We start from the raw sequence: 17,824 nt of genomic DNA, 5'->3' as shown, positions 1-17,824 counted from the left end.
AAACTAAATATTGTTCAATAAAAACGAAATGAAACAATTATTACCTGCAACACAGTATGGCAGAAGGGATGGGTGAAGTCGCATGGGTTTCGTCTTGTGATTAACTGCGATAGAAAAGCGCATATTCCTAAATTCCACTCGACAAAACGTGAAGTAAATAATGACACAAAAAGTAATCTGGACTCGAAATGAATAAGGGAACTAATTAGATAACACTAGACAGTGCAAAAGGGGAAACAAAATAAGATATTGTCATGAAAATGCGCGTTAATCAAGACCAACAGAAAATTGCGACTCACCCTGAATCTCCTCGAGATTGTTCTGGAAACTATGGGCGGGACATAGTGCCACACTGTGCGCCGTTGCGTCACTTCCTTCATAATTTAATAACCTAAGTGTACAACTCCGTTACACACGTACAAAAGACACACCATAAACCATGATCATACCATGGCCATCCAAATGTAGCCACTTGAATGTGCCCAATGTAGATTTTTTTCTCTCCATAGCAACACATATGTATGAAAATTATATGTTTCTCTGCACTTCCTATAATGGCCTGCTACATGATTTCCAACGCGTCCAATGACAAAATCCATCACTCTTAAAAACTGTTAGTGGACGCGCAAAGTGATACTCGAGCTACGGAGGTCCCCCCTTACGTTATTTTAGCTTTTTTTTATTCTTCGTCCAAGAATACAAAAACAAGTTGGGAGGGTACTTCCCGTTTAACATTCCTCCCTATGTTAAATAAAATATTTTCACAGCATGGTTCTGAAGATGAAGGCACAGCAGGAGCAAATGCAGACGTGCCACATGACCAGTCGGCTCATGCAGGCGCGGAAGTGGACGTTGGTACAGAAATAAAGGCCCAGGTCCCTTCAGGTGAGGATGGATGGTTTTATTACAGAATAACACATTTCCATATGCGCTATTTGTAATCGTATTTTGTACTGAGTAGAACAAAAGGTAGCAAGGAAAATGATTAGAAAATGTAATTCCAGAAGATACTATCCGTCTCTTCTGTCCGTCTTTTTCTGTGGAGATCAATGGTTTGTTAGTGGTGTGAGAAAGGCTTCCCGTGTCAAGGTTGAACAACCTCTGAGCAGAGGATATGTCCTCGACATCACCTATCCAATGCTGTCCTTTCGTCACTTTTTGAGAGATTCAAAAAGGTAGCCACGAAGAAAGAAAAAACAAAAGTGACACAGACAGTTTTGGCTTCCAGATGTCACCATGAAAATTGTTATGACTGAAGGGAATTCCGGCGAGCGACTTTGGTTGGCAGAAGCTCCTCTGCAAGGCATCATTTCCACCCCAGACGAGTGGAATCCAATTTAATAGATGGAAAATGAATGAATGAACTTACCTCAATTTATTTTCCTCTTGCAGAAATACCAGAAATAGACACCTCCTTTGTTATTATCTTAATTATGTATTTAGATGACACGCGCCATGTGTATCGCAAATGTCAGCACTGTTAAGGTGGTATTTGCAAAGGAGTTTCAGTGAATAGTGCTGCTGTCTGTACAAAACAAATATGCTGAAATTAGGCATGGTACGTTTGACACAATCTCATCCATGATAATATTTATTGTAATTGCAGTGTATTGTATAATATACACCCATAATACACCAATTGTGTAATATACACCCATCCATTTTCTGAACCGTTTATCTTCACAAGGGTCGCGGGGCGTGCTTGAGCCTATCCCAACTGTATTGAGGCAGTAAGCGCGGTACACGCTGAACTGCTTGCCAGCCAATCATAAGGCACACAGACATGAACAACCATCAGCGTTCACGCCCACACCTCGGGAAATTTTTCCATTTACCTGCCATGCATATGTTTGGAGAGTGTGAGGAAACTGGAGAAAACTCACACAAACGGAGAACACGGAAACTCTGGAGCCAGAACCGAACCCTGCACCTCTACACTGTGAGGCTGACATGCTAATCAGTCAACCACCAGGCCACCCTGGTAAATACAGTACACCATTTTAAATTTTTACTATGTAGTTGTCGGAAACAAACACAATAATATATAGACACATATTAGTTAAATGAAAACATGCATACAGTAAATATTTTGACTGACATCAGAAAAACGTTTTATAGCATCTAAAATACCCAAAACACCAATAAAAATGACTTAAAGTGTCCAAAACATGCCAAAAATTGAGCTGCGAATTGGGCATTTTCAGAAAGTCCCGCCCCCAGTTCGTGACGTCACGCCGAGACGTCTTGCATTGCTCGAGAATAAAAACAATGGCTTCAGATTCGGAGAATATACTTTCTTGTTACGCATCCAGTTATGAATATGATTCAAATAGTTCTGAAGAGGAAAGCATACATGTTTGCAATCGATTAAAGAAGGTCTTCCGGGTCACTTTGAGTGATCAAGACTGATGTGTAGCGTCTCAGAAAATGCAGAAGATGGTGCCAGAACTCTGTTGGAAATTGGTTGATTCTTCACCTTGGATTTTTGTCAGCGAATATCTAATATTTGTCTCTGTGTAACATACGACGATTCACCATTGCGTTATTTATGTGTTTCCATCAACACGGATCAACACGAATTGTTCAGACCAAACAAAGTACCGCAAAATGCATTGAGGTAATGCCAGGTATGTACTTTCTCGCTCAGGGGCGTTCCTTCAGTGACGTAGAGTGAGGACTCGTCACCAACTCAAAAACAAGACTTCCGGAATATTCAGCGCGAGTCTAAAAATGTAAAATATAGCTATATGCGGTGGAATCTTTGTAAAATATGCTCAGTAGAAGTCATTTGAAGCAATTTTACAAATTATGGACACAACTTGTCCGGAGACGTCGGTTGTCCTTTGAATATCATGACTATTAGCAGGAAATAAAAGACATTGGCTGTTAGATAAAAAAAAAGGCTGTAGCATGTCCGGCTCCTTGTGAAGGTGAATCTTCATATTAAACAGATTTATTCAGTTAACCGCATGGCTACCACACACTCACCTTCACATCTGCGGACAACGTCTTCAATGAATCTAACACACGTTTTTGGAATGTGGGATGAAGCCCAAGTACTCAAAAAAAAAGCCCACTCAAAACGGAGAGAACACGGAAACGGCGGACAGGAAAGCCTTCGCCCAGACTTGAAACTGGAACGTCAGAACCCTTACCGCAAACTATGAAATCATAGCTTCAAATGAATTTAAAATCATATTTGTCGTTAAGTAATGCGTTTTCATATTGAAACTCGACTCCGTGAAAGAAGAAGTAAAAAATGTTGGATAATCATTCATTTTGACACGTACATTTCTCGTTTTTCAAATTGGACAGCAACGCCCTGTTTTCTCAGCACATTAAATATGAAACCTAATTTTGGGGAGGTTCTCTTGATAACACAAATAACTTGGACAGGTTATGAGATGAGTGGGTTGCGGTTAAGTTACCTTGTATTTCGAGTGCTTATATTGGAAGCAAAAATCTTCTGAATCATCTCGGTGTGACTTAATTACTGTGGCGGTATCGGCCTTCATTTGTCTGCACTTGTCTGTTCTTTTCAGGTCCATTTTTGATTGCTTTTCTTTTTTCTTTCTTTCTTTCTTTCTTTCTTTCTTTCTTTCTTTCTTTCTTTCTTTCTTTCTTTCTTTCTTTCTTTCAATCCATTGCCTCGATTTCTAGTCAGCCATTATTTATCTGTTAAATATTAAAACTGCTTTTTCAAAATCACCATGGCTTTTTTGTCAGTCATGAATAACAAATTGGTGCCCCGTGAAATGTCCAACACAGTCCTGATGCTGCTTGACCTTCCGTGATTATGATTATTACTTTTCTTTCACTCGAAATGGTCATACTCTTTTTCAAGGTCAAAACTTGTTGCCATAAAAAAACTTTACTACTACTACTAATAATAATAATAATTACAACAACAACAACAACAACAACAACAACAACAACAATAATAATAATATACATTTAATTTATGAGTGCCTTTCAAAACTGTCAAGGTCACTTTACAGTCGCAGTATAAGATTTTCTGTGAGTGAGCAGCGGCTGCCACACGCGTTTGAATTCACTCAACCCGTAAGTAACTAAATTGGATAGAAAGCTAATAGATAGCTAATACTGTAGATATTTAGCTAGATATCTAGCTAGCTAGATAGAGAGATAGTTATATAGCTAATAGCTAGCTAGCTAACCATCAAACAGATTCCAAATAGCTAGCTAGCTACATAGCTGGATAGCTAGATAAAAATACTGTCATAAATGTCTTGGCTGTACCGGAAATGCTTCTTGTTATTTTGCTTGTTGGGTTTCATTTCATGGTGCCTGGCTCGCCATGAGAATTCTTACATAGTTTTATGCGACTGGCGAGGCAATATATTTTTTCAATCACATCATTTTCTGAGTCACAAAGCCACGTCCTTGACTAACATGCACAAGTGTGATTATCAAATCAGCATATTACATATCCACCTTCATCAAAATAACAATGTTAGCAATACTGAGATAGCATTCGTAATTTTCTCAAGTCAACATGAGTCACAGCCGCTACATTGGTTGAATGACTGTTTTTTTTATTATTATGGTGTGTTCCTATATAACTTGGTGTCGGTGTGAAGTTGTATTTCTTGGAATATACAGTTATAAACAGAAGACTTGTCGAGCATTAATATTGCTAATTCTGTGTCCATTTGGTATCATCTCAACAGCTGCCTGAGGTGCCCCCTTTTATTTTGTTTTTATTTTTATTTTTTTACTAATGTACGACTGATGGAGCATACAGTTTTAACAAGTACGACTGTTTGTATTTTTTACCACAAACTACCTATTTAAAGGCATACTGGTACTTGAATTATTTAGCTACATTGAGTCATTAATTTCAATGACCCTAAATATGACCGTTGACAAAGTGTGTCGTGGTAAACAGCGTCATAACTCTCACTGTCTGCAGTGCCGACAAAATATGTATAAAGCTACAAAATGTTCTCCCCAGTTTTTGTCCGATTACACAAAAACCATAGGTTATGCTGTGTTACTGGATGGACATGACATAACATATAAGATTAAAAGTATCTGGCTTAACAACTCCTCCCAAATCAAAGTTATTTTTCATCCAAGAAAAAAAAAATCAAGATTCACTGCTTGAAACCGAAACTAAAAAAAACGTTAATCATAAATGATATACCGATGCGACCTTGCCTTACACTGAACATGCTGTGAAAATCGTACAGGGTTTTCCCTAAAAGCACAGAACAAATATGTTATGTATCATTGCTGTCAGATAATATCCCAAAATCCATGGTCACCACCGGTTCACAAATCATGGTCAACGCCCTTCGCTCCCATTGTTATGGACTTGTTGAGCACAGCCCTGCAAGGCTTTTACTTACAACTGTTGGGAGGGAAATAACATGATGATGGACGGGTGAGGTTGCTATGGTGATGGTGGGAACAGGCACCATAGTGTTGTTGTGGTTGGGCAAGGGAGTCGGGATGGAACATCTGGATAATATCCCATTTGGGCGGAGATGGATGAAAAGTGACCTGCAGGGATTAATTTCGCCTTTCTCTCACTCGTATGTGTTTGGTCAGATGGAGGCTTTAACCTGGAGGATGCTCTGTCACAAGGCGCAGCGGACACGTCAGCCCATTCAGGGAGGAGCAAGAATGCGGGATCAGTGGGTGAGTATCTTATAAACTTGAGGGTGGAACACTATCAGAATGTGTGAGAGAAAGGTGCATTGTGTAAGGAATAGCACAATGTTGTTTTTTTATCGGCAGTTCTCTCTTAAAGGACAACCAACACCATTTTTTTGTTTCCGAACTGACATCCGAAAAACGTTTTATAGCATCTAAAATACCCAAAACACGCAGGCTGATATTTTTAGTCAAATGAATAACACCAATAAAAATTACTTAAAGTGTCTGAAAACTACTTCAAAATGAACCCGGAAATGGCCAGTTTCAGAAGGTCCCGCCCCCTTGTTCGTGACGTCACGCCAAGACGTCTAGCCTTGCTCGAGAATCAAATTAATGGCTTCAGATTCGGAGAAGATGCTTTCTTGTGACTCATCCAGTTATGAATATGATTCAAATAGTTCTGAAGAGCAAAGCATAAGTGTTTGCAATCGATTAAAGGAGTCCTCCCATATCAATTTGAGCCGTCAATGACAGCATTGTAGCGTCCCAGAAAATGCAGAAGATGGCGCCCAAGCTCCGTTGGAAATGGCTGATTTGTCTGCTGGCAATTTGTGTCAGCGAATATCAAATAGTTGTCTTGGTGCAACACGCAGTGATTCACCGTTGCGTTATTTATGTGTTTTCCTTCTAATTTCGACATCAACAAGGATCAACACGAAGTTTTCAGACCAAAGTACCGCAAAATGCATTGTGTCGCTTTCTCTGTCAGGGGCGTTCCTTCAGTGACGTCACGTGGGGATCATCATCAACTCGAAAACAAGACTTCCTAAATATTCAGCGCGAGCCTTAATACAGCAAATATAGCTATATGCGGTGGAATCTTTGTAAAATACGCTCAGTAAAAGTCATTTGAAGTGATTTTACAAATTATGGACACAACTTGTCCGGAGACGTCGGTTGTCCTTTAAATCATTCACTGCCATTCACAAATTCATTCAGAAAAATATGATGTAGAGCATCATTACCGAATTAGTTTGGGTTTTGTTTATTTTCTTGCTTGGGTGCCGATAAAGCGCTGGCCAGACCTCTGGCAATGTGTTTTTTCCCGTTCCACAAGGGGGCAGCATTTCCCTTTTTTTCCATATTAGCGCTTTGTTCCAGCTTCAGCTGTTGTTAAAGCTGTATGCATTCCATTGTATTTTGGACAGCCCCCCTCATTTCAATCTCATATAACTCCAGACCCATATAATTTACGAATTAACTCTTTTTCTAATGAAAGAAGACAGTCTAAGGTTTCTTACACTACATTGAATGTTTATGTAGTCCTAAAACTCAATATTCTATGGGTACTGGAATTTGAGTGACAATGACAAAAACCTTGGCACTGTAGTGGATACATTTTTGCACATTGTCTGGCAGTGAATGAGTTAAACTGCTTTCCTTTCGCTGTAAATAATGATTGAATGATTTCATCACACCCTATATGAAAGGGATATTTTTCTCTGTTTCTAAGGTGCGTGAATGTATACACCTTTATTAAATTAGTCAACAATTATAGTATTTTGGATTCATTGCCTCTCTGTAACTTCTGCTACACTTCAAGTCACTATGGCAGTAAGTGCACAAAATGAATCAGAAGCTTTTTCATAAAGCAATATTAAACATGAAAGATACAAAAACTCATAGGGGCATCATACTGATTCAACATATCTTCCCACGCAGTTCTTTTACTGAACATTTTGACTATAATCTGGGAACAAGCTTTCTTTTCTTTTTTATCTCAAAGCCCTTTTATTCTAAAGCTGAAATCGGAGTCATTCAGGTCAGTTTAATCATTATAATCGAGTGAAAGGCACTCCTTCCGTCTGCTCTGTCATTAGTGGCATTGTGGGACAAGTTGACGCAGGTACGAAGGCAGTCTTGACGACACATGTGTGATCGAGGCTCCTGAATTTTTTTGCCTTGAACATTGACATCTTTTTTTCCTCCTCCTTAGCACATGTTGCTGAAGCCACCGGAGAAGGTAAGCAGTCCCCAATCATATGCCGTGTATAGACAAAAGTATCGGGCCACACCGGACTAATGAGTTCTTGGATCTACAAACCTTTTTTCGTTTTTTTTCCCCTTGAGTTGCAAGCAAAATTGAAAATGTCAGCAATAGCTTAGCAATAGCCGTATTTGACAAAAATACGGTTGTGCAATGTTAACACAAAATACAAAATACCATTGATGGGCGAATGAAACTACCACATGATGAAGTAGTACATAGCATTGTATTTGAACACATGGTGTAGAAATACACGCTGAGAGAGCATGTAACAATCCTCATTTCATCATCAGTTGACCAGGTATTTCATCAGTGTATAATCATGCCTCCTGGTGGTGAAGGCACTCAAACCAAAACGAGTAGCATAATAACCTACCCACTGAGTTATCATAAGCTACAAACGGTTGAATTTCTTATACAGTATTTTATTCCATGATGTTTTGACTACATGGTTTCATAAAGTATGCATGGAATACTGTAGCGTGCTATTTGTCTTACTAAAAACCACACTGTACAAAAATGGTGGTGTTGTTTGCAGCGCTGGAACAAATTAATGGCAGTTCCATTCGTTTCAATGGGGAAAGATTATTTTTAGATGTTTTGAGGATTGACATTGTAAATCTAAGCACTGATTCATAGAGAACATTTTTCATTCGTTTTTCACAAACATAAAATCATTTTAACCAATATTTTAAAAACATTGTCGCAGTGGTCTTCAATTTGATGTCTTTTTACTTCTCTTTTTTTCCAACAGACGCTGATGCTGAAGGTGAGTTTCGTCCACTTGTGTGTGTGTGTTTGTGTGTGCGCACACACATGTAAAACTCATGTATTTCCTGTTAGACTTGCATCCCTGACATTTCCTTTCTTTATTGCGTGACACCAGCGTTCAGAACTTCTAAGACTCCAACAAAAACAACATCCAGCCTAAAGATTTTAGAAAGAATTCCAATGATCATGTAGCAAGCCGTTTTTCACAGAGACACCAAATAGCTGCGTGCAAATTATGCAACGCGGAGTTTCACTTATCACTGAAGCGTTTCAAGCCAACGCTTCCCCTTCAGCATGTTGGAGCAAGTACGGACACCAGAGCTATCGCAAAACATTCTGGTACCGGCAAGCTTAGTTTGGCTCTGTAAAATTGGCTGAAAAACGAGAAGAAGTTAGTCAGTCAGGCGTGACGGTGATACATGATATTTTGTGATACAGCATGTGCCTTTGTCTCTGAGTGTTTTATACAGATGAAGGCTTTCATCAGTGGCGGGCCGTGGATTTCATCGCACGGTCTTAAGTAGTCAGAATCACGTCTGAATCAATCCAGACTGAAAAAAGGGTGGTGTAATTTACTCCAGGTCCACTACGGGGTACGATTAGCCAGGAAATAACTCACTGACCTTTCTTAATGATGTCCATTTTCTTCTTGAAAGGTTGGTCTTGAAAATGGATTTAACAGTAAATCTGCAACCAAATCCATTTATTTGCCTACTTTAGGTATTGTTGGTTGACAAAACTGCTATTTAATTAACACAATATATTAGCTTATGCAGCTCGCTACCGATACAATGTGTCAGCTTTGACCAATATGCTCTTGCCACTAGCGTCTTGTAATCAGAGCAGTTTTCCCAAACTATGATTGGCCAGTGACTAGCCAATTATAGTTTGCGAAACCTCTGACGTTGACCAGCGCCTTTAAGGCATTGGGTCGAGTACACTCGACAGTCTGGGTCGAGTGTACGCTGGCACGTTTTGGCTGCCGCTGCTCGCCTGCAATTATTTTTAGCTTCTCTTTAGCTTTTTATTATTTATTATTTTATTTATGGTTTTATTGTTCTGTGTGTTGATCTTTTATTTGTAAAGTGTCCTGGAGTGTCCAGAAAGGCACTTGTGAATTACATTTATTATTATTATTATTATTATTATTATTATTATTATTATTATTATTATTATTATTATTATTATTATTATTATTATTATTAGTAGTAGTAGTAGTAGTAGTAGTAGTAGTATTATTATTATTATTACAGTAAAGTCTCGTTATATCAATATTCTCGGGAGTCGGAAAAAATATCGATATAACCGGACTATCGATACATCCGATCCTGCGGCATGTAAATTTTCTCCTTGCGTTCATAGAAATAGTATCGTAATAAGCAGTACTATCGATATAACCGATATCGATATAACGAGACTTTACTGTATTATTATTATTATTATTATTATTATTATTATTATTATTATTATTATTATTATTATTATTATTCCTTTTGGATTGCCAACTCGAAATCTAATTGGTTAGAGCAGTTTGATCGACACATTTGATGCAACAGGGCCCCCAGAACTGATTGTAAAGGCATCCAGGTACATTTCTGACCCTGGTAACAAATGATGGCTGAAAAGTGATTGGTTAAATGGTTAAATGCCTAAATACGAAAACACATCTGGAAGCAGCGTAACAATTGAAAAGTAATGAAAGGAAACTGAAAGACAATTTGGAATTATTGAATAAGAATTCATTGACTAAATATAATTAACGTCAGTCTGCGATTCAAATATTTTTAGGCCAGCACAGAAGGCTTTGACGGTCCGCCACTGATGTTTACATAGTATAGTAGTCATAGCATTAGTATTCATGCACCACAGCGAAGCGGGAATGGCTTGTTTTGACAACAGGCAACCATCTGAATGTATAATTAATTGTATGTTAAACTTCTGTCGTTGATCTCCATGTTCAGTCCTCTTTCTATACGACATTTTCTCGGTAACAAACGTCACAAAATGAACTGCTTTGTGCAGCAGTGTCATGACATATGGCACAAACGTGTGTGTTAAATCATCACTATACAGTACTGAATATTTTAACTTTATGTTCATAGCCTTTTTATCTGTTTGTTTATTCAAACGTGATTTTCTCCAGAGCCTCTAAGTATATTGTTCAAACTCAAGTCCTTCCTAATACAAACATTTTCTACCTTACATTTTTTTAACCCCAAAATTGCACGAGTCCTTTTCCTGTGCTCAAAAAAAACATTTCAAGATAGGCCATCGCTCCATATCAAAGATGTGGGCCTTTCATGACTCATGTCTCCTCCACAGGCGTATTCAACTTCTCAAACTCATCATGTCAAACTGTTCTGATCCCTTTTTTCATTCCCTCAATCCACCCTCGCAGCGTTCCACCCCAACATCCTTCCACCCCAACATCCTTCCTCGTTGTTATTGTGTTGCTGTGACGGCGCAACATCCTGCCATTATCTCGGGGTGGCAACCAAAATGACTTTTTTTTTTCCTCCCAAAAAGCAAAATTACCGTATGCTGATTTTCTATTGACTTAGACGGCGAATGCGAGTTTTTTTGATAATGTGTGTGACTCAGCATCAAAATGATTCTGATCGCTGTTGCCATGGTGACAAGGTCACAGCAGGAGACTGAGCTATGTCGTCACAATTGTTACTACTTTTTTTTAATGGGTGGTAATTTCACTGCGAGATGGAATTGGAAAACAAAAGTGTGATAAGTACTTGACATGCAGGGTTATCATTCATACCCCAACAAACAACTCTGCAGACATTTTCATTAAGATTTTACTCACAGTGATTCATCGAATTATCACGCTTTAACTTGATCTTCACCTGGTGCATAGCAGCCAGCGTTAGTTATTTATGAGGCAGTCTACACATTTACCTGCAAACGTTGTGCTTTAAGCATGTGTTCTCACACATATTCAATGTTATATATTTATTTCATATATCTGACATGCTTTAACCCGTTTCGAAATTTTTTTTTTTGAAAGAAATCTTATGCTGAAATGTTATGCTGAATCATTTCATTGGCTTCAAATGATGGCATATCAATCAAGAAATCCAGGAATATATATACATTTTTTACAATATTTATCACATTGATTTTAAATAAAATCTCTTCCTGCATTTATATTAGTTTTAGAGATAAAACAGGGGGGAAAAAACGATGAAGAGTTTATACGTCAGAATACAAACATAGGAAATCATTGTTTATGTATATTTAATAACAAACAAACAATATAATGCAGAGCAAAGTAATTTGCACTCACTTGGACGCCTGGAGGAATTCTGATGCACTCTTGTATTGACAGCCGAAAAATGACACGTCACTAGACATCGAAAGAATGAGGTACTAACTTGTACCGACAGCAAATTTGGGAAGAAACTTACTCTCCTTTATTTTCTCCGAGTAAAAATTTATGGCGGTACTCATTTGTATACCGTCAGTATGGAAAGCGTCATTAATTGAGGATAAGTCTTCATAAAGTTAAAAATACATTTAAATAATCAGTATTTTATACACAATACAGGTACCTTTAATTTAATTGTGTTTCCAAAATAAAACATGAATACACAATGCATTTACGCTGAGCTTAATACAGTATTTAAAAAAAAAATCCCAACCTCTTTTTGAGTGTGTCTTGCACATTTTAAATATCACCAAAATATTTTATTCCATTAGTTATAACATTCTGTTGTCTTTTGCCTGAATGACCACACTGACACACCACAGGCTGAAATGATTGTTTTTGAATGTAATTGTTTTTGGCTTTTAGAGTCCAGCTCTGGCTCCTTGGCAGCAATTTTGTGTGCAGTCGCTGTGGCCGTTGTGGGTGCAGGCACCGCATATTATACCTACCAGAAGAAGAAACTCTGCTTCAAGAATTTACACGGTACGTACATTCTTGTCTCTGTACCAAGACTTCTGCAATTATCCCATAATTAGAGCGCATTCACTTTCTGATGTCTGCGTGAACAACATTTGCACAAAATAATGGCTTACAATACAAGAGCTGTAATTAAAATGCATTTAAAAAGATACTATTCTGTTTTGATTGTTACTAGTTTCACAAGTGAAGCTACATGTTAAAAACTGTTCTCAAAGTGTTACAACACCCATAATACAAATCTGCATATGATATACCAAGCGTTTCAGCTTGCTACTCTTAAAGAATTTTTTCATTCAAAGAAATACCGGCACACAACCAAAAGCCTGATGTGAAACAAGATGTTTTTTTCCGCAAAGTCAGGTGGGGAAATTGTGTTATCACCATCAACAGGGACACAAACATTGTGTGTAAATATTGTCAATTCAGCGTCCCTTTTTGTTTACAGTCAACCTGAATAATTCATCTGGTACACTCTCAAGGGATACCGGCATGCACACGTCATGTCAACAAAAAGATGACTGACCGAAACTGCGTGTTCCAGAAAATGAATAGATAGATTTGTTCTCAAGATTTGATTGTGTGTATGCAAATACAAATACAGTGATACCTCAGCTTACGAACTTAATTGGTTCCCAGAAAGTGTGTGTCAGGCGAAAAGTTCATCTGCCAAACATTTATTTCCCATTAAAAAAAACATTAAAATGAGAATAATCCGTTCCCAGGTCCCTATAAAACTACACAAAATACATGTATAACTTATTTTATGTATCATCAATGTGCTATTGTATTGTAATTAAAGAAGTAAACTGTACGATATAATAAAGTCGTTTTATTTACCTTTGTGATGGTCGTTGATGTAGTGGCCTCTTGATGATATCCAGTGAATTTGCCGTGCTTTCTCGGCGATAATACCCTTACTCACACTGTCCCCTGCTAGCTGCTTTTCGTTAATACAAATCAACAGAAGTTTTTCAACCGCTTCTATTGCCTGAGACCATTGCTTAGACAACACAGAAACACCCTGAGCCACACGTAGTAATGGTCGACTTAGCATACTGGTACTGGGACGCTAAGTCACACAAACGCACACCTTGTTTGTGATTTTCGATGATCTCCTTCTTCTGCTCGACCGTAATTTTCTTTTGTGTCCTTTTTGGCTTCACACTAGCCTGTGGTGGGGTCTTTTTCGGTCCCAAAATAGCAAAAGTACTCCACTCGATAGCAAATCACATCTGCACTCAAAGGGGATGTGGAAAACTAGTCCGCCAGCCACCGTGGCGCTGTGTGGTTTGGTTCGGCCGCCGAAAAGTAGTTCGTATACCAAGATTATATTCTCGTGAATTTAATACGTATTCATAAGGCGAAAAGTTCGTAAGCGAAAGCGTTCGTAAGCCGAGGTATCACTGTACGACCGTATTCGGACGTCCGGCTTTTCATGACATCAATGACATGCGAGGTCACGTGACCGATATGAAGTCCTGTAAAGATATTACATCCACGTTTCATGGGGATAGATGTGTCCCGATTAGAAGGCATCTGATTGGCTAATGCCTTGTCCTGCTCCTTCAGAAGAAGACCCTGAGGCTGCACGCAAAGCTGATGCAGGTGAGGCCCAGTCGGACCCTCAAGGTACGTCAAGCGCCCACGTTACGCTACACACATGCCCGTAAAACCATGATTTGCTGCACATCATTTAATCCCCCCCCACCCTCTTGGGTCTTTCTGCAGTCCTGAGCAACTTGCTGAACTCCTCGTAGAGCAGAGTTGATCACGTGACTCGACCTAGACCAACCACAGTCAAGCAAAGTGGCAAGCTCACTGTTAGGCTTTATCCACTGTGGAGCTGCACTACTGTGAGGCCCTCGTCGGGGCTGTGTGTGTGTGTGTGTGTGTGTGTGTGTGTGTGTGTGTGTGTGTGTGTGTGTGTGTGTGTGTGTGTGTGTGTGTGTGTGTGTGTGTGTGTGTGTGTGTGTATCGTGTGTGTGTCTGTGTGTTTAAAAAAGAGGGACGGAAAGTGTGTACTTGTATTCATTAGCACAGGATGTGGGCAAAAGCAAACTTCACTTGCACCGACAATTGGCCAGACATTTTGTTTGTCCAAGTTTTTGCTTCTGATCATTTTAATGAGGCATTTATAGGAATTGGAAGAAGAAGAAAAAACACTGTGAGTGATGTCCTTTTATTGTCAATTCCATTTTTGTATGTTGACAGGGTTTAAGTATTTCAAACCAGCCACAATCTTGACTACGTAAGCGTTGATAATGACCTAATAATGCTGTTTGCTACCTTTTGAAAACTGTCAACCAAAATACTGTGTGCACAGATCATAACTGATTTTTGACAGACCCCACACATAATACGTAAAAACAAAACATAGTCATAATAATAAAATAGGCTCGTGTGTAATTCCTGCCCAATTTACAGAGTGTAAAAATCACAACAACACCACACAGCATGTACATAACATTTTTCACAGACATCCCACAATCAGGCTTTTGCTCACATCGTTGAAAAGAGAAGAAACCTGCTCAGAGTTGACCCGATTACCTATATGTGTGCAGAGCGATTCAAGTAGTCAGTAAAACAGGCTAGTTCTGATACCAATAGTTGCATCATTGTGGCACAGACAAATGACTTAGAGTCCCGCTAGGTGAGAGTCAATTCAATAAATCAGGAAAAACGTCCTGTATTGCCTAAGCATTGATATATATTGTACATAAACTAATGATAATGAACAAAAAAGGACCTGTGTCTTTTACAGCATACAGCACTGTAAAGTGATGCTTCAAAACAGCATCTCTAGCAAAAGTGTGTTTTTTTCCTTCAAGGACTTGCTGAAACTGACATGCAACTCTTTTTAGCTATGATTAAGAATCCTTCTGCAACAAGCAAAACGTATAAGCACCTACATGGTTTCCAAATGAGACCATCTGAACTTTTGCAAAGGCTCATTTTCTGTTCCAGGAGGCATGATGGATTGATGTTTATAGATTTATAGAGAATAGCCCCATCCAAATGAGAAGACACTGCTATGACAGCAGCATTTCCATTTTGTAGTTTGGCGTCTCAATACTTTTGCTCATGTTGGTGTATTTTAAGAGAATATTAAAAAAAAAAGTCCTGATAGCGTTTTAGTATCTTAGGTCAAGTGTCACTGAACCACAGTCAAGCAAAGTGGCAAGCTCACTGTTAGGCTTTATCCACTGTGGAGCTGCACTACTGTGAGGCCCTCGTCGGGGCTGTGTGTGTGTGTGTGTGTGTGTGTGTGTGTGTGTGTGTGTGTGTGTGTGTGTGTGTGTGTGTGTGTGTGTGTGTGTGTGTGTGTGTGTGTGTGTGTATCGCGTGTGTGTGTCTGTGTGTTTGAAAAAGAGGGACGGAAAGTGTGTACTTGTATTCATTAGCACAGGATGTGGGCAAAAGCAAACTTCACTTGCACCGACAATTGGCCAGACATTTTGTTTGTCCAAGTTTTTGCTTCTGATCATTTTAATGAGGCATTTATAGGAATTGGAAGAAGAAGAAAAAACACTGTGAGTGATGTCCTTTTATTGTCAATTCCATTTTTGTATGTTGACAGGGTTTAAGTATTTCAAACCAGCCACAATCTTGACTACGTAAGCGTTGATAATGACCTAATAATGCTGTTTGCTACCTTTTGACAACTGTCAACCAAAATACAGTGTGCACAGATCATAACTGATTTTTGACAGACCCCACACATAATACGTAAAAACAAAACATAGTCATAATAATAAAATAGGCTCGTGTGTAATTCCTGCCCAATTTACAGAGTGTAAAAATCACGACAACACCACACAGCATGTACATAACATTTTTCACAGACATCCCACAATCAGGCTTTTGCTCACATCGTTGAAAAGAGAAGAAACCTGCTCAGAGTTGACCCGATTACCTATATGTGTGCAGAGCGAGTAGTCAGTAAAACAGGCTAGTTCTGATACCAATAGTTGCATCATTGTGGCACAGACAAATGACTTAGAGTCCCGCTAGGTGAGAGTCAATTCAATAAATCAGGAAAAACGTCCTGTATTGCCTAAGCATTGATATATATTGTACATAAACTAATGATAATGAACAAAAAAGGACCTGTGTCTTTTACAGCATACAGCACTGTAAAGTGATGCTTCAAAACAGCATCTCTAGCAAAAGTGTGTTTTTTTCCTTCAAGGACTTGCTGAAACTGACATGCAACTCTTTTTAGCTATGATTAAGAATCCTTCTGCAACAAGCAAAACGTATAAGCACCTACATGGTTTCCAAATGAGACCATCTGAACTTTTGCAAAGGCTCATTTTCTGTTCCAGGAGGCATGATGGATTGATGTTTATAGATTTATAGAGAATAGCCCCATCCAAATGAGAAGACACTGCTATGACAGCAGCATTTCCATTTTGTAGTTTGGCGTCTCAATACTTTTGCTCATGTTGGTGTATTTTAAGAGAATATTAAAAAAAAAAGTCCTGATAGCGTTTTAGTATCTTAGGTCAAGTGTCACTGTGAGTTTTGTACTTCGATGTTGTCAGTTCGAGTTTATCTAGAGTGCCTTTCACCATCCCAATTTGGCTTGCCCGATGAACACCTTTTCTTCAGCAATGAAAGTGAATAATTTGGTATGTTCATCGAGTAATAATTACTTCCCTAATTTAGTAAAAACACTATGTTTGAAAGTTGCCTGAAAACAATAATTACCATGTTGACATTGAGTAACTGTCGCATGAATCTAAATGTACATTGTGGGTTGGTATAGTTCAGGGGTCTCAAACTCAATTGACCCGAGGGCCGCTGGAGGCAGAGTCTGGGTGATGTTCCAATGTTCTCAAAATCTTTATTTTTAACACACAAAAAATGAATTAAATGAATAAATGGAAAAATGAATAAAAAATACATTAACCAATAATAAATAAATAAAATAATTATAATGATCATAAGGCAGATACAGACGACGGAAAAAAAACCACAGGAAAATTATTTTAATAAAGTTTCAAATGTCTTTATTCACAGTTCTTTAACCTTGAACTTTCTTAACATAAAGAAAATATTGAACATGAACTGTCCTAAACATGGTTTCTCTTGCCTACTTGTTCAGCTCCCCACACAAGTTTCATTCATATCAATCATGCGGGCCGCACTAACATTAATCTTTCACATCAAGGCGGGCCGCAAAATATTCTTTCGGGGGCCGCATTTGGCCCCCGGGCCGCGAGTTTGAGACCACTGGCATAGTTTGATCAAGCGTTGTGTGTGATGTGTGACAACATTTTTTCCAATGTAATTTTTTTTTTTAGTTTTATTTTTTGTGAACCCCGTGCCCAAATGCAGATAAACTTAACTGACATATTTGGAATGAGGGTGGGCAAATCTTCCCACTGCTAAAATTGGATAATAATAATAATAATAATAATAATAATAATAATAATAATAATAATAATAATAATAATAATAAT

General features: G+C 38.4%; 1 protein-coding gene across 2 annotated transcripts in view; it reads left to right on the top strand.

The window, feature by feature from the left end:
* The window catches only part of LOC148894793 (uncharacterized), a 35,913-nt gene extending 20,405 nt beyond the window's left edge, over window positions 1-15,508 (top strand). The window contains exons 5-11 of one of the 2 annotated variants that reach the window (XM_089003206.1): window positions 768-885; window positions 5,575-5,664; window positions 7,619-7,645; window positions 8,424-8,438; window positions 12,246-12,362; window positions 13,932-13,988; window positions 14,088-15,508. In XM_089003206.1, the coding sequence (XP_088859332.1) occupies window positions 768-885; window positions 5,575-5,664; window positions 7,619-7,645; window positions 8,424-8,438; window positions 12,246-12,362; window positions 13,932-13,988; window positions 14,088-14,116 (453 nt within the window). In that variant the 3' untranslated portion in view covers window positions 14,117-15,508. Of the gene's footprint in view, window positions 1-767; window positions 886-5,574; window positions 5,665-7,618; window positions 7,646-8,423; window positions 8,439-12,245; window positions 12,363-13,928; window positions 13,989-14,087 lie in introns of both variants that reach the window. The other variant, XM_089003205.1, reaches the window with a different exon arrangement.
* Window positions 15,509-17,824: the final 2,316 nt, after the last annotated feature.

This window comes from Hippocampus bargibanti, linkage group LG08 (assembly GCF_051943395.1).
Source record: "Hippocampus bargibanti isolate YZ-2025 linkage group LG08, ASM5194339v1, whole genome shotgun sequence".
In the NCBI taxonomy this organism is placed as follows: Eukaryota; Metazoa; Chordata; class Actinopteri; order Syngnathiformes; family Syngnathidae; genus Hippocampus; species Hippocampus bargibanti.
This window is presented reverse-complemented; position numbering and strand designations above follow the sequence as displayed.